This window comes from Crinia signifera, chromosome 1 (assembly GCF_055691185.1).
Source record: "Crinia signifera chromosome 1, ASM5569118v1, whole genome shotgun sequence".
In the NCBI taxonomy this organism is placed as follows: Eukaryota; Metazoa; Chordata; class Amphibia; order Anura; family Myobatrachidae; genus Crinia; species Crinia signifera.
In genome coordinates this window covers 312,612,025-312,634,325 of record NC_139217.1, presented here as the reverse complement: position 1 = coordinate 312,634,325, position 22,301 = coordinate 312,612,025, and the positions used below count along the sequence as shown (strand labels likewise).

Here is a 22,301-nt window from a genome sequence, read left to right as displayed (position 1 = left end):
AATCACCCGCAATCTACTAAGCCTTAGATGGAGATAAAGTAGACAGAGATAAAGTACCAGCCAGTCAGCTCATAAATGTCATGCCACAGCCTCGGTTTCAATAATGACAGCTTGGAGCTGGTTATCTGGTACTTTATCTCTCTATATTTTATCTCCATCCAAAGCTTAGAAAATAGAGCCCATAGTCCAGTGGTTCCCAAACTGTGTGCCTAGGCTCCCTGGGGTGCCTCAGGACACTTGCAGAGGTGCCTTGGGTTGGTGGACCAAGATCAATTCATATTATTTATGGTCAATGTACCAGGCAAAACCAGTTCTTGTGGCTGCCAGTCATAATATATGTGGACCAACAGAAGCAAATCCTGTCCCTCACCAGATAACTGTGACATATAAACACAATACAGTATGTACTTATTTTAATATTTGTTTTCTAAATTTCTCGATAAGAAGCATTTGGCCTAGGGGTGCCTTGAAAACATTTTGATGATCTAGGGCGCTGTGATTCAAAAAAGTTTGGCAACCACTGCCATAGTCTAATAACTCACAGTAAAATGATGTATATATTTGCAAATCTGTAAAACGTGTTGCATGATAACATTGACTATACTATTGGCTTTCTTTACAAACTTTTAAGGAATTATTCACCCTTGAGTGCCAAGTGAATTTGTCAAAATTGGTGTGAAAATTACCAAGCAAACATTTGTATCCATCATAATGACCTTTAGAAACATATGGGGGATGCAGCTTCCAGCATCAATAGAGAAATTGCAAGAGGTATCACATACCTAATACTTGCAGCAAGCCCCACAAAATGGGTGTTTTCAGGGACCTAGCCACAAACACTGTTTGATAAATGGGCACCTACAGTATCTCTTTTCTTTCTTTCTTTCTTTCTTTCTTTCTTTCTTTAATTTTCATTAATTCTTTTACTTACTTTTCTTTTCTCATTCAAAGGTGTGGTGATCCCGGTACCTCAAGCAGCGTGGAAAAAAAAAAGGCTTTTATTCCACACTGTTTTTGGTCCCCAAGCCAGACGGGTCTTTCAGACCAATTTTAAATCTAAAATCCTTGAATCTCCATCTATGGGTGGATCATTTCAAGATGGAGTCTCTACGGTCTGTGCTTCTAAGCTTGGACTAGGGAGAATTTTTGGCGTCCATGGATGTACAGGACGCATATCTTCATGTCCCTATCCATCCGGAGCATCAGGCTCTCTTTAGATTTGCGATAGGAGACCTTCATTTTCAGTTTCAGGCATTGCTCTTCGGTCTGGCGACAGCACCAAGGGTATTCACCAAGATAATGTCTGTTATGGCGGCTGCTCTCCGCCTGAAAGGGATCACTGTGATTCCGTATTTAGACGATCTGCTGTTCAAAGCAGATTTGGCGGAGAAGTTGCAGAGTCACCTAGCAGAAGCTATCAGGTTTTTGCAGACTCACGGATGGCTGTTAAACTTACAAAAATCTCAGCTTGTGCCGTCACAGAGAATCCAGTTCCTGGGGGTTATCCTGGATACCCATCTACATCTGGTGTTTCTCCCAGAGACAAAGGCCAGGGACATGGCCATCTTGGTTCGGGAGATCCTGGGGCCTCAGAGTCCAACGGTTTGGAGGTGTCTCAAACTGTTGGGGAAAATGGTGGCGACTTTCGAGACGCTACAGTTTGCCAGGTTCCACTCTTGAGTGTTTCAGTGGGAGATTCTGACGTCTTTGTCAGGAAATTCTCACACCATGAGGTCATAGCACATAGTATTGTCTCCAGAGACACGGTCTTCTCTGCAATGGTGGATGCAGGTGGATTCCCTTCAGTGGGGTCGGTCTCTGCAGTCCTGGGACTGGCTGGTAGTGACTACAGACGCCAGTCTCAGGGGCTGGGGGGCGGTGGTTTTGGACCTACGCCTTCAGGGTCTATGGACCTCGGAGGAGTCCACCTTGCCGATCAACATCCTGGAACTGCGGGCTGTGTGGAGGTTGATTTCTCTTGCAGGAGAAAGAGTGCAGGGCCTTCCTTTGAGGATTCAGACCGACAACGCCACGGCTGTGGCATACCTGAATCACCAGGGAGGCACGCGCAGCAAACTGGCCATGTGGGAGGTTTCCCGCATTTTCTTGTGGGAGGAGCTGAATGTTCCAGCTTTGTCAGCGATATTCATCCCAGGGGTGGAGAATATAGAGGCCGATTTCCTGAGCAGAGAGGAGCTGCTGGAGGGGGAATGGAGCCTGAACCCACAGGTTTTTCATCAAATGACATTGAAGTGGGGAACTCCGGATGTGGACCTGATGGCATCACGGTTCAATTATCAAGTTCCCAGGTTTTATGCCAGGACGAGAGATCCACTAGCTGAAGCAGTGGACACAATGACTATCCCCTGGGAGGGGAATCTGCTGTATGTATTCCCACCATTTCCAATGCTGGCAAGAGTATTGAAGAGAGTCCAGTCCCAAGGAATTCCAGTGATCCTAGTGGCCCCAGATTGGCCAAGGAGGTCCTGGTACTCGAGGCTTCAGAGATTGTCTGTGGACTCGTGGCGTCTACCTTTGAGGCCAGACCTGTTAAGTCAAGGGCCGTTCTTACACCAGGACTTAGCTCGGCTAAATTTGATGGCTTGGCTATTGAGACCACCATCTTGAAGAACAAGGGGTTCTCTGAGGCTGTGGTTGACAACATGGTGAAATCTAGGAAGTCAGTGTCTTCAGCAAACTATTATAGGGTCTGGAAGACCTATATTAGGTTGTGTGAAAGACAGAAATCGCATACATCATGATTTCGACTCTCTAAATTACTGGAGTTTTTGCAGGATGGCTTCTCCTCTGGATTAAGCCTTCAGTCACTCAAGGTGCAGATTTCGGCCTTGTCAATTTACTTTCAGAAAAGGATAGCGTTGTTGACGGAGGTGCAAACCTTTTTGCAAGGGGTTTCTCGATTGAAACCTCCCTACAAGCAACCAGTGGCTCCATGGGATTTGTCACTGGTTTTGGAGTGCCTTCAAAAGGCGCCTTTTGAGCCATTGAGGTCGGCTGACCTTAAGTTCCTTACATGGAAACTTGTATTTTTGTTGGCGGTTGCGTCAGCAAAGAGAGTATCGGAATTGGGAGCATTGTCATGCAAGTCTCCTTTCCTTATATGCATAGGCGTGCGCACATTAAGAGTTAGGGGTGCACAGGCACCCCCTAATGCTGTGCTCACCCTTATGAACACCTCCCTGCTACTAGCAACCACCAATACCTTTTACTAAAGACTTTTGTTTTTTAGATCTGTATTCTATTAAAAGAAGCGCCCATCAATCAATTATGTATGTTTTACATTATTACTTGTACTAGACCATTGTCATATTACTACATACCTGTGTCATCCATATGTTTTTTTTTTACATTATTTGCATGTACTATTACACAGAGTAATTAGAAGATAAAAACTGAAATAGGCAGGAGATTATGGTGTGGCTGAGAGACGTTTTATATTGTAGTGAGTGCCAATAGATGATGGGAGAGACGCCTGATTGGTCCTAGACACACCCAATGGCGGTGCTAGACATGCTCAATAGGTGGTGCACCCTCTAATAAAATGTGCTGTGCACGCCTATGCTTATATGTCATGATGACAGGGCTGTTCTTCGATCAGTTCCCCAATTTTTGCCAAAAGTAGTTTCTGCTTTTCATCTAAATCAGGAGATAGTTCTGCCTGTGTTCCAACCCCCAGAGGGTTCTAGAAAAAGGGACAAATTGAGGAATTTGGATGTTGTGCGCGCCTTGCGCATTTATGTGGACAGGGCGAAGAGTGTCAGGAAGACTGACACTTTGCTGGTCTTGTATGATGTGCACAAGATTGGTTGGCCTGCATCTTAAGCAGACTATTGCTAGGTGGTTGCGGTCCGTCATTGCCTTTGCATACACTAAGGTTGGTAGGCCTGTGCCGGCCAGGATTAATGCGCATACCACCAGATTGGTCGCCACCTCTTGGGCGGTTCGACATGGGGCCACGGCTGAGCAGGTTTGCAGGGCCGCCACTTGGTCATCTGTTCACACTTTTGCCAAATTCCATAGGTTCCATGAGTTCGCGTCGGAGGACGCATCATTCAGGCGAGCAGTGATGAGAGCTGCAGACCTGAGCGTACCCACCCAAAGGACCGGCTCTGGAACGTCCCAATGTGAAGCTGTGTCACCAGGACCATTGAAAGAGAAAAAGGGATTTTTGTAAGAACTTACCGTTCAAATCCCTTTATCTGATATGGTCCTGGTGACACAGCGATCCCTCCCTTACGCTCAGTAAGTATGCCAGTGTTCATGATGTTTCATGTTATAATTGGTTGAAAAGTTAAATTTGAAATTGTGCATATAATATGTGCAGGCGTTGTATTAGTTAATGTATTCCAGTGGCTTTGAAAGATTGAACTGAGGAACTCTGGGATGCAGAAGGGAGGAGCCTACCCTCCTAAAGCTTTAGGATAGGTGCCTGGCTCCTTCGGACCCTCCTACATCCCCAATGTGAAGCTGTGTCACCAGGACCATATCAGAGAAAGGGATTCGAACGGTAAGTTCTTACAAAAATCCTTTTTTTGTCTTTCTTTTTGTTTTGCTTACTATTTCTTTCTCTTTTTTTATTTTCCTTTTTTTTCTTTGTTTTTTCTTTCTCTCTTTTTTATAATTTTTTCTAACTTTGTTTCCTTATTCTTTTTTCTATAGTTGTTTTCTTTCTTTTGATTTTTCCTTTCATTTGCGTTCTTTTTCTGTTACTTTTTCTTACTTTTTTGCCTTTTCACGTCTTAGGCCCTTATTCTGGTTGGTGCGGCCAGAGCCGCACACGGGGCTCCGGCCGCACAAACCAATCCCCGCCCACCCTACGGATCGCCACGGCCGTCCGTACACGGACGGCTGGCGATCCGCATAAAAATGGTGGAGGCGTACGCCTCCACCATGGTGGGAGCTGCCCCCTGCATTCGATGGTCGTCGACCATCGAAGGCAGGTCCGCACGCCCCGGCAGCTCCCGCAAGCTGAGACCACACGGACAATCGTCCGTGTGGTAGCTTGTATGGGGGCTGAAAGCTGACATCCGGCGACGTCAGCTTTCCGCCCCCATGAGTTGCGTCATGCCCTCATTACCATGCATACGCCCCGCGTTTGCATGGGAACGCCCATGAAACGCGGGGCGTACACATAGGGAAATGAGGGCATGAAGCCTCTCACGCCCCTATACGCCCCCTTTGCGGCGGACGAAATACGTCTGCGGCGAAGGGGGCTGCACATGCGCAGATTGACCTCTGCGCATGTGCAGAATAAAAACATCGGCGGTACGGCCGCACGCGGGCCGTACCGTCCGAATTAGAATAAGGGCCTTAGTTTTGTCTTTCTTTCTTTTGCTTTTTCTTTCTTTCTTATTCACAATATATCACACAGCACCTGCAGGGACAAAGGCTCTGAAATGAGCCCATCTCTGCAATGTTCTCTGAGGCCTGCCAGCACTTATGCGCATGCGTGGCCACCACCATGCACAGGGTCTTTTTTTGGTGGAGGGTGAAACTCTCTTAGAATTAATCTGCTTGTGGGTGTCTTAGTAGGAAGGCCATTGTCAATGGCATTAGCATAAATTATAATAAAAGGGGCCCTTTGTCTAATTTTGCACAAAGAAGGGCTATTTACTATTAGGTTACACTACTGCTAAAGTGACAAATACAAGCCAGTGAACTTGAACTAGAAATTTTCCTAAACTTGTTTTAGCTTAATCTACTTCCACTTGTTTTATTTGTGTACTGTAGGTAAGAGATCACACTGTTCACTTTATTGCCAAACAATGTTCCAAACTGGAGAATCTGACTCTCAGTTCATGCTCACAAGTGACAGATGTTAGTCTAGTGGAAATCAGCACCTACCTGAGAACAATCAAGTAAGTACAATAGTAAAGATTGGTTTTCTTTGAGGCGTTTTATCTACATGCCAATTAAATGTCTGTCTTCCATTTTTTATGTTATTAACAGTGGCGGCTCCTGCCTTTAGACTTAAGGGGGGCTGCAATTTCCTGGGTACTGCTCATTGCAAGCAGTCATTAATTATTTGCAGGTTATTAGTTTGATTTGCGCTGTACAAGTGTTTGTATGCAATTACTGTACATAAATGATGTACTCATATGCACATAAACACAGGTACAGAGCAAAATACACACTTTTAATAACTTTAATATTATGCCCCTTTCCCACTGCAGCTAAAAAAACGGTAAATTGCCGATTTTCAGCGCAATTTACCGTTTTAAGGCTGCAGTGGGAAAGTGACAGAGTTGAAATACCGTTTAAAGTTAAATGGTATTTCAACCCGTTTTTAAAGCAGAGTCCTACACGTTAAAATAACGTTTAAGAGGCAGTGGGAATGCCTCTTAAACGTTATTTAGCCTCCAGGCAGTCCCAGTGCCTGATGAGACCTAGTAGTTCTCACTTTGTGCATGTGTACTGTGTGCACGTGCATACTAATGAGCCGCTCATTACATATGTGCATATGTAATGAGCGGCTCATTAGTATGCACGTGCACTCATTACATATGCGCAAAGTGAGAATTACTAGTTCTCATCAGGCACTGGGACTGCCTGGACCCTGCATGGACCCCCGCTGCCTCCCCACTGCCCTGCATCATCGTGCAGGTAAGTAGAAGGGGAGGGGAGGGCACAGGGCAGGTACAGGGGGGTTAGGCACTCTTTACACTTGGGGGGGGGAGGGATTAGGCACTCTTTACACTGGGGGGGGGGGGGGCGTTAGGCACTCTACATTTTACACTTTTCACTGCAATGGGAATGGTACTTAAATGGTATTTAAAATGGTAATCTGCTGCAGTGGGAATGCTGATACCGTTTTAAATACCATTTAAGATTACCAGTACTTTAAACTGGTCTGCAGTGGGAAAGCAGCATAAATTAAAGTACAAAAAATGATACTCTTAATAAAGATCTACATACAAATATCATTAAAATAAAATAAACTTCCATGCTCCTCTCTGGTGCAATCCATACCTTCAGCTGCATCACACTGACTCACTGAAGTCTGGGCATGCTCACTGCAGAGGATTTGCTTCTGGGCTGCACAGACAGCAGCTCATAGAAGCACTGTAGCTCAGGAGATTTGCACAGAATGACTTCCTGCGGGAAAGCTATTGCTGTCATCACTCCATGTACTGACAGCCCAAGAAGAGGAGTAGTTTCCAGCTCTGTGGCTCTGTGTATGATGAGCAGTAGCAGCTTTCAATAGTAGGAATCGACTACATGCTGAACTTCTCCCCACAGGGTTGGGCTGTTGATGTGTCTGCACTGCTGCTTCATGGAGCCTGGTGAGAGGAGGTTACCAGCATGTCAGAGACACAGCCAGCAAGCACCAGAGCTCCGGAGGCGGGGTGGTGCCCGCAGGGGGAAGCACTGGAGCTCGGGTGCTGTCTGTCTGTGTCTCTGGTGTTGGGATTTTGACTGGAGGGACTGCAGCCCTATAGCAGGAGCCTCATCTGGTTATTTATTTAGGAAGCAATTCAATTAATGATGATGGCCACATAGTGCTGGCATTTCAACTAATTCTCCACCAACCCACATCTGGCATATTGAATTGCCCACATAATTCTCTCTACAATGTGTTTTTGTGGACAGGGGCAACATTATACTAGGGTATTTGCTGAGAGACATATTTTACACTTTAAAAACAACATCAAGTTTGTGTCTTACAAAATGTCAGAAAAATCCATTATTTTTTTCCTTCATTCTAGATTTAATCTAGTGCTTTCCACTCTGCCAGGTGATGTGTGTAAGACATTTTGGTCTAGGTTCCTGACTACATAAGAGCATAGCAATGTTGTTCCAGATTTCCTTGCAAATAGATTATAGTGTAATCTCTTCCTGTATAGATATCTTGATTTAAGTGGCTGTAAAAAGGTGACAGATATAGGAATTCAGGCACTAGCAAGAGGCTGCCAAGAAATTCATTATCTGGATCTGAGTTCCACTGGAGTAGGAAAAAGAGGGTGAGTTTAACCATTGCCTTGGTAATCATACTACACCAATATTAATCATTTGTGGAGCTTTTGGCCAGTGGAGATTGCCGGTAATCCAATGAAAGCTCTCCTGGGATAGGTACGCTTTGCTACATGTCATTGTTGTGTACTAGTTTTCTATATGAAATATTCTTATAAGCACAAAATCTGCCTGTTCCCCATCACTGCTAACCGATCCTGTTTGCTTTCTCACAAAGTATAAATGTTATCAAATGAAATCCTTACTAAAATTGGTTCCTAAGCAAATGTAAGTCGAATTATGCTTTATAAGTAGGTTAACTATTAGTTATTGTGTATTATATGGCCTGATTCAGACCTGATCGATGGGTTGCAAATCTTTGTATCCCATTGATCAAGTGAACGCTGCCCTGCCAGAGTCCCCCCCCCCCTCCAATCCCTGTCCATGGCTGCGAATATATTCGCAGCTGTGCACAAAGGGGGAAACCATTTGAAATCATTCACCATTCAATGGTTTTGCCCCTGTTTGCAGCGCTGAGTAAGTCTAGACAACCCAAGGCAAGAAAAACCTGACTTACTCAGTGCTGCAATGGTGCAATGGCTGTCTGGAGGCCGCTGCTGATGTCAGAGGCCCTCCCGCACAACGGCTGTTGTGCGGGAGGGCCTCTGACATTAGCAGCTGCCTCCTTTTCTTCCAAGGTGCTCAACTTACAAGCGGCCAGCGATGGCGGCTCGCACATGCGCACCTGTTTCATATTTGCCAGGCTACGATAAGGTCTGAATCGGATCAGTTAATTTAGCTCAAAGGATACCATTATCATGCCTAGAGAGGGCAATTATGGCTGATGAGAGTTCATTTCTGTATCTACCCTTGATATGTTCATAATTTGAATTTTCCTATTACAAGTCATATTAAAAAATAGGAAATTGTATCAGATAGGCACAAGATAAATGGCAAAGTTACTAGCCAAGCTGGATAATAATGGATTATTTCCCATTATAGTATCTTATAAACCCACTAGATAATATTTTATGTCATAGGTGAGATAATTGCCACCTGCAACTAAATCCCCGATCTCCTAAGGGAGCTATTAGAAATGTGTCTACCTGCCAAACAGTCAGAAAATTGGGGATCTTTATTGACCAGCTGTCCAACCAGCCTGATGCAATATAGAATTCTGGGCCACATTTAAAGCTATAAAACACACTAGACGAGAATGTAAAAGATATTGCACAGAAGGCCCCTTCTGAGTGATATCTTTTTTTTTTAAATCTAGTGTATACATCAATATCGTTAATGATGCTTGATCCCCCTTACATAGCCCGGTCAATGTTAGCTATAACGCTAACAAAGCATGTTCAGGGGCCACAGGTGATATCACTGAACAATATCGTTAGGTGTGTACGCACTGGGGGGTGTATTCAGTGTTGGTCGTTAGGTCCATTCTGTCTAAAACAGCATTTTTTCCGCCTGAAAAAAAAGTCTAGATGAATTGTAGTATTCACTATCATTTTTTCTAGACAGTCTAAACCATTTCGCCTGTCAACTCATTTCGTTTGCCTCGCCTGTCTAAATGAGTCATTTAGACTTTTTGTTTCACTTTGTCTAAACTCAGCCATGTAAATCTGACTTAGCCTATTCAGTGTGTGATTGTCTAAATGGATTCTACAGCTTTCAGGCAGGCTTTAGACAAAGTGAACTAGACAATTTCTTCTGTCGGGACTGCTCTACAAAACATAAAATATTATTTTATTTATGTAGTTTTTTACATGAATCAATGTCATTTATTTTTATTTTTTTTATAAATATATTTTGTATAATTATTATTGCTCATATGAATATATTTCGATATTTTTTTAATATTTTTTTTACTCTACCCATGTTGCATTGTCTTTCCCAGCATGCAGTGTTGTACCCATGTGATAATTTTTACCCATGATTCTGTTATCCCTCACTCCCATTTGAGACTGTCGACCTTTCCCCATGTTGACCTAATAACCATGTCAACCTTCCCCCATGTTGACCGTCAACTTTCCACCATGTCGACCTAACTCCATGTCGATAAATTCCCACCATGACGAAAATTCCCCACCATGTCAACCTAATAACTAGAGACAGGATTATATGCAACATAAAAACCTTGTTATATGCATGCAAATATGCATGAAAAATACTTAAAATATGCATGAAAAGTGTTAAAATATGCTACATTAAATAATAAAAAAAGTAATTTTAAGTAATTTATTTAAAAATCAGCATACAATAAGTTGCAAATAAACCTCAAAAATAGGCCAACAGCATATGCAGATGTCTAGTTCTGTACACAGGATTTTTTTCTTCCTGGCTGCTACAGCATACTGCAGCCTCCAATGCTCTTCTTGCATCAACTACATGGACCCTCATCTCCAGCGCCGATGGATCAAATGTCAGCATAGCGTGTGAGGGTGGCGCAGTGGAAGGCTTCCTCCCTGCGCCACATTACTGACTGTGACATGGCATTTCCTCCGCGCCGCGTGATGTCACAACCCTTCTGCCCGCCTCCTCTGCTGCAGAAGTCTGTCTCTTGGTGTAAAGTCCCAGGCCAGGGGCAGGCAAAAGTTCAGGAGCTTCGTAATGGCATCCGCCCGACTGACTTTTATCAACATGGATTGGTAGCCTAGAGCAGTGTCAGACATAGCGTACATCCAAGGTTCCCCACACTGCACACATATGGCCCCAGCCTGCACACTCCACTACCTGGCCAACAGCAGCAGGGCAAAGCAGTGCTGTGACTCGCGGGTGGAAAGGGGGTGGAACCTAAAACATGCACCATCACTAGATTTTAGGTATAATATGCAATAACCAGTGAGAATGGTTAAAATATGCAAATGCATATGCAAATATGCAAATGCATATAATCCTGTCTCTACTAATAACCATGCCGACCGTCAGACTTCCCCCATGTTGACCGTCAACCTTCCACCATGTCGACCTAACCCCATGTCAATAATTCCCCACCATGTCGACCTAACCACATCTTGACATTCCCTCCTGTCGACCGAATCCCCATGTTGACCTTCCCCACCATGTCGACCTAAACGCATGTTGACATTCACTCCTGTCGACCGAATCCCCATGTCGACCTTCCCCACCATGTCGACCTAAACGAATGTTGACATTCACTCCTGTCGACCGAATCCCCATGTCGACCTTCCCACCATGTCGACCTAACCGCATGTTAACATTCCCTCCCATCGACCGAATCCCCATGTCGACCTTACCCACCATGTCGACCTAACCACATGTTGACATTCCCTCCTGTCGACTGAATCCACATGTCGGCCTTCCCCACCATGTCGACCTAACCCCATGTTGACCGTCCCCACCATGTCGACCTAACCCCATGTTGACCGTCCCCACCATGTCGACCTTCACCTAGGTCAACCTAATCACATGTTGACATTCCCCCTCATGTCGACCTAATCTCCTATGTCGACCTAATCACATGTTGACATTCCCCCCTCATGTCGACCTAATCCCCATGTCGACATTCTGTGGTGCAGGGGGGTGCAGGTGGTCAGGAGGAGGGTCAAGGTCAGGAGGAGGGTCAAGGGCAGCAAGGGGGTGGGGGTGAAGGAGGACAGCAAATGGGGGTGTGCAGGTGGCCTGGAGGGGGGTGAAGGGCAGCAAGGGGGTGGGGGGGGGGGTGAAGGAGGACAGCAAATGGGGGGGGGGTGTGTGCAGGTGGCCAGGTGGGGGGTGAAGGGCAGCAGGGGGGGAGGGAGAGGAGGGCAGCAAAGGGTGCAGGCAGCCAGGAGGGGGTGCAGGTGGCCAGGAGTGGGGGAGGCAGAGGACATAGATTACATGTAATCAGAGATTTTTTTTTTATTAACTCGTCCTGGGTTCATTTTATTAAAATATCAGTGGATCGTCCAAGAGCAGGCAGCTATCTGCCGGGTAAACTGGGTCAGCTCAACGTGTCTGTGATGTGTGAAGGAAAATCGTGCTTCCATTTATAATCACCGGGGGAGGAAGGGGGGCATACATGGGGGTTTATGGCCGGGCAGCGGGCATGCACTTTCCCCATGGCTGCTGGGGGAAGCGCTACATGCCGAGATCGGCAGGCGCTAGCTGTATCACTGGGCAGCCGGTGATTGATGGCCGGGCAGCGGGCGGGCGGACGGCTGCGGCACTACATGCAGGCTGGAGGACGGGGGACACAGCCATGACGGCCGGGCAGCGGGCGGGAGGGCGGACGGCTGCAGCACTACACGGCTGGAGGACAGGGGACACAGCCGGCAGTGATTGATGGGTGGGCGGACAGCTGCGGCAGGACACAGCCATGGCCGGGGAGCTGACCGACGGACAGGCAGAGGGACAGTATTACTTGCTGCATGGCAGCTGGACAGGGATAGGTGAGTACCCAGCAGGGAGGGTGGGACGGGGAACTCAGCCACTGGGCCAGGCATGTTTTCTGGTGTATTCAGGGTGAATACAGACCGGGTGTCAAGAGAACTCCCCTGCAGGCGAATTGGGCATGCCCCCTTTCGCCTGATAGGTGTTTTAACGCCAGGAGGCGTTCCGCCCTGTATTCACCCTGAATACACTAGTTGGTGAAAGGGTGAAACAGAATCCGCCTGTCTAGCTGATGTAAAAGCTAGAACAGGCGGATCTGCATGTCCTAACGACGGACCCTGAATATGCCCCTATGTAGTTGACCAGCGGCACCACCGATATAGTTAACTATATCCGCGGTGCCTCTAGTTGTGCCTCTAGTTGTGCAGTGTGTATGGGGCTTTATTCATTTTAATTGGCCTTGGGCACAAATGTTTCATATGTTGTGCTTGTGCGTCATGGGTGCATTTACATGGGAACGCCAAGTTTTTCATGGGAACGCCCATGAAATGCTTGGCGTTCCCATGGGCATGACCCCTCTCCACCGCCCCACTCCCCCCACCCTGCTAGGCTCATACGGGATGGCGAACTAGTAGTTCACCATGCTCTGTCGCACCCAGCATCTGCACATGCGCATAAATAAGCATGCTCAGACGCTCAACATCGCTCCCCTGCGCAAACACACAGGGGAGCGTGTAAATTAGAATAGCCATAGTCCAGAATGATACAAGACTTGCCCACCAGTGTACACAATTTTAATTTTGAAACTTTATTTTTAGAACTTAGTTAATGAAAAAAGTGTATTAATTTATATAAATGAGCAGCCACAGTTGGCATCGGTGGGACGACTGCAAGAAATCATTTCTCTTCTACAGAGATGTTTCTACTTTTTCTTTATGATACACAGATATAATTTTACTGTTGGAATAATAGATATAAAAACTAGATATTAACTTTGCCATTTTTTTCCAAATTCATAATGTAAATATGTTTAGTCCCTACAATAATTAGTGTATTAGACATTTTACCCCGCAGAGATAAGATGTTTGTCACAGGATTCCATGAGAACAGGATGGTATAATGAGGGTATTCATCTCTTCATTTTATTTATTTATTTATTTATTTGCAGTTTCTTATATAGCGCAACAGATTCCGTTGCGCTTTACAATAGTAAACAGTGATAAAACAAACTGGGTAACAACAGACAGACATGGAGGTAGGAGGGCCCTGCTGCAAGCTTACAATCTATAGGGATATAGGAGGGAAACACAAGAGCCCACTAATTATAATACAGACAAAAGGAAAGGACTGTAAGAGCTTTTCAGAACATTTTCAATTTCCATTTTTGAATTACAGTATATTAGTATTCTCAATTGTGAGGGAAGGGATACTATGGAAACTAAAGCTCTCCGGCATACTTCATTTTGGCTTATATCATCTCCAATTTTCTGCACTTTCAGGCTGCTAACTGTTAACGTAGGGCTGTTTCTATTGGTACAGTGACACAGGATGTCAGTTACTAGGGGCACGCATGGGTCAAAATACTCAGAATCCCATTGTCTCTCCTCCATACTCAACACCCCAATTCAGCTGTTTACTTAATGTAGTGTAGCTCCCTGTGCAACGGGTTATATTTATTCCCTTTGCCAATAATATGTAATAAAACATAATCTTCAAAATAAGGACAGGTCGCACCTCCCCAAATCAGTCCAGTGGCATTGAATTAATATTTATTTTGTGGGAATGGAAGTTGTCACAGGCCATGGCACAGGCCCTCCAGACCATATGGCCCCCTTACATGTACTGCCTGATTATCATATATTATCTATAATGGATGCACGATGTAAATTGCAATTGAGGCGGTTTAAGAGAAGAGATTAAGAGATGAGGGGTCCATCTGCAGAATAGGCCTGTTCTCTTTAGTGGACGTTTTCCTGGTGATTTCTGCAGCTATGCAGCCAGCGCTGGGCCAACGGAGCAGTGAGTATAATCATATAAGTGCAGGGTGGGCGAAACGTAAGCCTAACTGGACCCAGGTGCCCATGTGCACTGCAGACTTTGCACCGATCATAGATATGCCAGTGGGCCCCTAGGTCCAGGGTGGCCATCCTGCCCCCATAACATTATACCTACCTCTGCAGAATTCCTTGTCAACCAGTGGTGGCCATTTTCACGGGAGTTTGTAAACGAATAGTAAAAATGTCTCTGGAAATATAGTGAGGGATATGCACAATAGAACCAGCCTACATATGTATCTGGTTGACAAGTTGTTATCATCATCATCATCATCAACAGCAGCAGCAGCAGCAGCAGCAGCAGCAGCAGCAGCAGCAGCAGCAATAAAGCAAGTACAAAACACACATCTACAGTAAGAGGGTTATACATATGCTTGCTACTACAGGTCTGCACAAGACACATTTATTCAAACACATGCATACATTTAATGTACTGTACACAAATGATAAATTATATGCTTCTCTAGAGGCTCGTGCAGATGTCATTGGCAGAGCTGTGCAAGTCCACATACTGTAGGTGCATATGTGTGCGACTACTCTGGGCATAGCCAGAACAATTTCAGGCTAATCTGGCACACATCCCACCCAGGCCCATCTGCAGACTATGATTGGGAAGGAAATTAGAAATTACATTGCCTGCCTTGTGCATGAAAATATAGCATGTAAAGGGGGAGTTATATAAGTTGTTCCCAAATGAAAAGTAGACTTTTGCTGTAGCGGCGTTGTATCTAATCACAGTGGGATAATGTGTTTGCCGATAGGTGGCGTGACGTTATTCCCAGTTGCGCATGTGTAGTGAGCGGCTTCGTCTCAGTTTCTTCATTCCTGAAAAGTTGTTTTGCACGGTCGGATGCACGGTGGATTCCTTCAGATCAGCGCAAAGAGATGTTACGCAGAAGGCGAGCATGATTCAGAAATCACAGGATGAAGGCGGTGCACGGAGAGCAGTGTCTCACAAGGTGCGCCATATTCCTGTGGTTTCAGCATTATGAAGCAACCACATGCCACGGCCCAGGCAGGGACACTTTGTCCTCAATCCTGCCACAATTTTGGCTGTGGGGGATCTCATTAGTCAGTATCGTCGGATCAGCACACGTGAAATTGCTGGAGCACTGTCCATAAGCAAGGGAACTGTGCATTACTAATCCACTACAAGCTTGGTAGTGGCAGAGTTTGTGCACAGTGGGTGTCAAAACAGAAGTTGGCGAGAATGGGTGTTTGCTTGATCCATCTGATTCGGTAGTTGTAATATTACATATAAACTGTAATTAAATATTCTTTACATTCAATCATAGTCTCCTTTTCATTTGGGCACACCATATATTAAGTTTTGGAGAGAAATAAAGTAGAGAGTGATACTCCAATCAGCTCCTGTTATTATTCAAACACAATTTGTAACATGGTGATTGGTTGGTACTTTATCATACCTTCCAATATCACTGCCAGGAAACCTGGAACACCGGCAAAGCCATGCCAGTGCCAGAAAGAACAGCATGGCCTTTTCAGAATGATCCATGTTGACTGTTTGTGGAGAATGGCCAGTGCTTTGGGAGCTTCTGGCCATGTCCCCAGCCCCTCTGTTTCCAGTGAATAGATGCTGTGCACAGCATCTATTCACCACTGCTCTGCTAAGCAGGGCCGGTGCTACCACTAGGCAGCTTTAGGCAGCTGTCTAGGGCGGTGGCCACTGGAGGGCGCCTCTTCAGCCCAACATTTAAATAAAATATAATTGTGGCAGGTACTGGGAATAGGCATCTATCTCTAGTTTCCCAGCACCATTCTAAAAACCGTCCCTGGTCCCTGCTGCAGCCGCTAACTGCCTAGCGCTGCTACCGCTGCTGCTGAGACACTGGTCCCAGATGCCGCCCGCCCCTCACCATTGGCGTCAGCGGGGAACAGTGCCTCCGTGGCAGCAGCGCTAGGCAGTCAGCGCCTGCAGCAGGGACTAGGAACTGGTCTCCCCACCAGCCGCAGAAGAAGGAACCAGCAGCGGTGAGTGGCACCTCCTATACCCCCCCCCCCCCCTGGGAAATGAAGCGGTGGGTGAGCACCGCAGCGTGCGTCCGTCCGTCCGTCCCCTCCGTCCGCCCCTTCCCCCCGGAGCGCCGCGATCACCAGCACCCCCTTCCCCTTCTGAACAGCGGCCGGGGGCGGGTGAGCACCGGAGCGTCCCCCCCCCCCCCCCGCCTGGGGCGCTCCGGTGCCTTGCGCCGGCACTGCTGCTAAGCAGAGCAGCGAGTTTCAGGGGGACTCCCAACTGCCCCCCACCACAGGACACTGCTGTCCATGGGTGCGACAGCAAAACAGTCCCCAAAAAAACAGCACTTCACAATGAAAATTAGGACAGTTGGGAGGTATGTTTTGTCCCACTTTACTCTCTAGGCTTAGTTCATCTTCCTCAAATAGTAAACTCTTAATACAGACATACCCATGTTACACTTATTGAGACAACTAAGATAGAAAAAACAGCACAAATATTAATATAATAGTTTCTTGCAATTATTATTTTTATTATTATTATTTTTATTATTATTATTATTAATAATAATAATAATAATAATAATAATAATAAGCTTATTTATTTATTTTTCTCTGTTAAGATTTGCTAAATGTAACCAGGTATTTTCTTGTTCATGATACATTAACATATTTCAAAAATATTTTTGTTGCTGTATATACATTAGACATATATGCAGATTACTATAATGGGATCTTTCTTGCAGTGTGTGCTTGCTGGCCAGCTATTGCTATGGTGCCCTGGAATGTCTCAAACTCAGTTTCTGCAAGGCGATAACAGCCGATGCCGTTGAAAAGCTTTGCAAAAATTGTAAAAGGTACTGTAACAATTGGTTCTGGTTAATAGATCTACTGGGGGAAATTTACTAAGGTAAAATCGTAAAAAACAAAATTGTATTTTCATAGTAAAGTACGAATTTGTTAGGTGTATTCGTATTTTTGGCATTTACTATGGTGCTGGTTACGGCCATGGGGGGGGACCCCACGCCGTTTATTTATTTATTTTTCTATTTTTTTTTAACACACTGCATCATAGTTGCCTACCCTCCCGCTTTTAGCGGGAGTGTCCCGCTTTTTATATCTTTCTCCCGGTCCCCCGGAAAGTCCCGGGATCCTCCCGGTTTTTCAGCTTTCTTGCTGAAAAACTGGACTGCGCATGCCGGGGGAAGGTGCCAGCAGCGACCAGCGTGATGTCATCTTGACATACCTGGCGTTGCTGTCCTCTTAAATGACAGCCGCCGCGGAGACTGGGGAGCGTGAGCGTCAGCAGCGGTAGCGGTGTGTGACGGCCACTGCAGGAGTCAGAGCTGGCAGCAGGGTGAGGAGAGCAGTAGGTGCGTCTGGAGCGGCAGCTTGCCATATATGTTAGTCATCGGATCCGCTCCTTTTGTGTAATGCCTGCCGGGCCCGCCCCCTCCATGATGGAGCTGGCTGCCCTCTCTCGGAGAGGGCAGCTGAAAAAGTTGGCAACCCTACTCCCTTGTAGTGCACGGTATTGTAGTGTACGGTATGGTCTCAAATGTAATTTGGATAGCTCCACCCATGGCCCGCCCCATTTACGTATCATAAAGGAGGCGGGGTCATGGGCGGAGCTATCCAAGCTGCCCTCTCCCGCAAAGGAGAGCTGAGAAGTCGGCAACTATGCACTGCATCCTGCATGGATCTGACTGATCCGTGCAGACTGCCTATACAAATTCGTATTAGCGGCCGTATATACGGACGCTCATAGGTTTGCACAGCACATTTTATTAGGGGGTGCACTGTGAAGGGGGTGTGCCTAGCACCACCTATTGGGTGTGTCTAACACTGACAATCAGGCGTGTCTACTGTAGCATCATCTATTGGCATTCGCTACAATATAAAACGTCTCTCAGCCACACCATAATCTCCTGCCTATTTCAGCTTTAATCTTCTAATTACTCTATTTAACAGTACATGCAAATAAAGTCAGAACATATATGGATGACGCAGGTACAGTATGTAGTGATATGACAATAGTCTAGTACAAATAACAATGCAAAACACACATAATTGATTGATGGGCGCTTCTTTTAATGGAATACAGTTCTAAAAAGCAAAAGTCTTTGGTAAAAGGTAGCGGCAGGTAGGTGTTCATAAGGGTGGGCAAAGCATTTGGGGGTGCCTGTGCACCCCTAACACTCAATGTGCGCACACCTATGCGGCCGCTAATACGAATTAATATGAATGAATACTCCATCGGGGGATTACAAAGCAGTGGTATTTTACTGCTTTGTAAATTGTCCCCCAGAAAACGAATTTGCATACGGCTAAAACAGCCGTATGCATTTGTATTCAGAATACAAATACGAAAATCGTATTTGTAGAAAATTTCCCCCACAGTGTCTAGATAGACAGTCAGTGGGTCTACCCCAAATGTCGACATGCAAAATGTTGACTTGCAATAGGTAGACATGCACTATGTCGACAGGGTCAAAAGGACGACATCAAAAATGTAGACACATGATAAGGTAGACATGTGTTTTTCATGTTGTTTTTTAAAAAAAAAGGCTTGTACTTACTTCACCATCCATGTCAGCATGGAGGGAGAATCATGGTGAGTGCAGCAAGCCATGCAAGGGTACGCATTACAGTAATTGAGGGAGTATGTCAACAGTCAGTGTCGGACTGGGGCATGAAGGGCCCACCAGGGAAAGGCAGTCAGAGAGGCCCACTGAGGGGCGTAGTCATTTGCTGGAAGGGGTGTGGCCACCTGAGCTACTCTGCTATTTCTTAGTTCTGTGACTAAGCATTAAGACATCCCTGTAGCAGAGTAGCCGGGCGCCTATGCTCTGCACAGACACTGTGCTCTACTCACCACTGTGCCGGCAGTGGACAGGCTTTGCCATGACACCTTACTTAATAAGGGCCCAATTCAGACATGTTCAGCCAGGTCTCAATTTGGATGCAAAAACGGAGGGCACGCCCAATGAAAAACTGCGATTGTCCAGGAAAATGCAGGCGTGTTTAAGCCAGCTAGGGGTGGGTGCTGATGTCACCCGGCCGGAAGCAGCTGTTTTACTTGCAGCCGCCGATAGAGGGGTGAATTTATGAAGCTTGGAGAAGTGTTATCTATCTCCATAAAGAACGTTATGAGCAAGGTGATAATGGTTCAGCCAATCAGCTCTTACCTGTCAATTTACATATTGTAGCTGATTGGCTGAACCATTATCACCTTGCTCATAACGTTCTTTATGGGGATAGATAACACTTCTCCAAGCTTCATAAATTCACCCCTGAGTCCTTGGCTACGTGATGGCTGTGAAGACCAGGGGACCAGAGGAAAAGTCATTTGATGGAGAGTGAAAATCAAACTACTGGGTAAATGGACAAAGGGTGGATCAATAAGCATGACAGAATTGCTAAGTTATCACACAACAGTCACTAACAGTAATAATATAAATAATATACTGACAGCCCACAAGTTTACCTAAACGTGGGTCTGCCTGCAGCTCTGCTCCTGCGGCAAAGCGATGTGTTAGGGCCAGTGTTCTCCGGTGAGAACACTGGCCCTGACTAGCAATTAAGCTGATTTATCCAGCATGTTGGATATTAGTCGCCAAGGCGATAGCACCGCGCAGGGCTGCGTATCACTATGGACCCTACACACAGAACGATGTACAGTAGGGGCATTTTCTAAGCGATCTAGTGAGATCGTTTATAAAATGCCCTGAAATCATCCCATGTGTAGGCCCCATTAGCCTAAAATGTTACTTATCTGGAAGGCTATAAACTCATTTATTGCCTTGACACTTAGCACAACACGAGAAACATATTTTGAATTTACATAACATATTTTGTCTGTGTTGTTCTTTTCAGGCTGAAGATGCTCCATCTCTATGGTTGCCATGTGTCTCCTGATCTTGAGTACATAAAAAAATTCAGCAAATCATTTCAGATTTTTCATGATCTCTCGATACCAACTGCAAAAATTCTAGGGGAATGAAGACCATCTACTTCAGATTATTACTGTTGTGTTGCTGAAAACATGTTTACAAGTTTCATATTCTCAAAAAATATATTTGTATCAAACTTAATAGAAGTGTGCAGAGCAACTTTATCTCTTGTCATTATTATATGTTACTGACAAGTGCCATCATATTATGAAGTGCTTTAAATTGGAGAAATTGTGTCAAAAATAAATAAATGTAAATGAATAGTAAAATAGCACATCCCAAACACCACAATAATCTAATACAGACACTTAATATGTGCAGGGAGTATGCGGTCAACATAAGGTTTAACACTATTGGTCGATAGACAGTTGGTTGACACATAAAAAAGGTCAACATGCATTCGGTTGACTTGGTCAACGTGATCAAAAGGTCGACATTAAAAAGGTTGACATGGGTTTTCATGTTTTCTTTTGACAAAAAATGGACTTATTCATACTTTACCATTGCAGTGGATGTGGAGGAGCAATATAACAGTGTGCTGAATGCTGAGAGGCACTGTCTCTGAAGCATGGCAAGTGCAGCGAGCCATGTGAGCACATGCGGTACACTTATACTGTATCCATGTCGACCTACATCGACATCGGAAGCAAAAGAAAACCTTAAAAACTCACATCAACCTTTTGCTTGTGTCGACCATTTGACCCTGTCAACCTTTTTATGTGTTGACCTACTGCCTGTCAACCAGTAGTGGCTTGTCAGTAGTAGTTGTCAGTAATGACTGTCGACTTAAAACTTGTCAACCTAACTAACCATACCTGTACAGGGTATCATGGTGGAACAATGGTTAGCTTGCTACATTACAGTACTCATGTTTTGGTCTTTGTATAGTGGGCCTGACTCAGTAAGACTCGGTCCCCAGCGTACTCACGCCGGGGACCAATGGTGCGGCTCTGCACATGCGTATAGGCGGATATATACGCATGTGCAGGGCCACTGTACCTCAGTGTCACAGTGGCTGAGGCATTCGTACAGAGGGAGACGGGCCGTGGGTGGACAGGGTCTGGCACATGGGAATGCCCAGTGTTTCCTGGGCATGCCCACAAAAATGGTGGGCGCACCCAGAAAAAGCGCTGGGCGTCCCTATGCCAACGCAGGCACGTCGAAGGATGTACGTGATGGTTGGTGACCATGGTTGGTGACCATCTAATGATTTTTTGCCCGCATGTGAATGGATGTGTCAGTGTACAGCGTTTCAGTACTCGGGAAGCAGCGAATTTTGCTGCTTACCGAGCCAACCTGAATCACCAACCTGAATCACCCCCATTCGGTATATTCTCCCTGTGCTTCCATCGGGTACTCTGCTTTCCCCCAAACAATCTGAAAACATACTGCTAGTTTAATTAGCTCCTGCCAAAAAAGTTAAAATTAACCATAGTGTATATATGTGTATATGTGTGTATATGTGTGTGAGGACTTGTGATAGAGAAAATAGATGGTAAGTTCCATTGGGGCAAGGACTGGTGTAAATGACTAAATATTCTATGTAAAAACAGTTAAAAACTGTTAATAAATAATAAAAAAGGTAATCGCTGTCTTCATGCATTTGTGATCTACAGCTTCAGTGCTATTTACTGGCACAACACAATTGGTAATGGCAGCTGGTTCTTGGCTCCAGGCATTTGGTGACTACAGACATAGTGCTAGTTCTTAAGGTATTTAGGGGGCCATTTATCATTTAATATTTGCTGCTAAATTGTTGAAAACACCCGGGGGTTAGCCACAAATAGCCCCAAATGTTCCAGGAATCTATGATACCTGCTGCGATCTCACCTGCTCCACCACCAGCTGCATCGCCCATAGGTTTCTATGGGGGATGGGATGCTGCCTGATGTATCAATATCGGGAAGAATTGCATTATGCACCATCCTGAGATAGCGGTAGCCCATTGTAGTCTATTGTCTACAGACTGGTGGGGCAGTGCGGTCAACGGTGGTGAAAGCACTCAGGTGAG

General features: G+C 45.5%; 1 protein-coding gene across 1 annotated transcript in view; it reads left to right on the top strand.

Moving 5' to 3' along the window:
- The window catches only part of LOC146079409 (uncharacterized), a 97,713-nt gene extending 75,862 nt beyond the window's left edge, over positions 1–21,851 (top strand). Inside the window, exons 12-15 of the mRNA XM_083186203.1 lie at positions 5,752–5,879; positions 7,866–7,982; positions 17,084–17,194; positions 20,214–21,851. Coding sequence (XP_083042329.1) covers positions 5,752–5,879; positions 7,866–7,982; positions 17,084–17,194; positions 20,214–20,340 — 483 coding nt within the window. The 3' untranslated portion in view covers positions 20,341–21,851. The remainder of the gene's footprint in view (positions 1–5,751; positions 5,880–7,865; positions 7,983–17,083; positions 17,195–20,213) is intronic.
- The last annotated feature ends 450 nt before the right edge of the window (positions 21,852–22,301 follow it).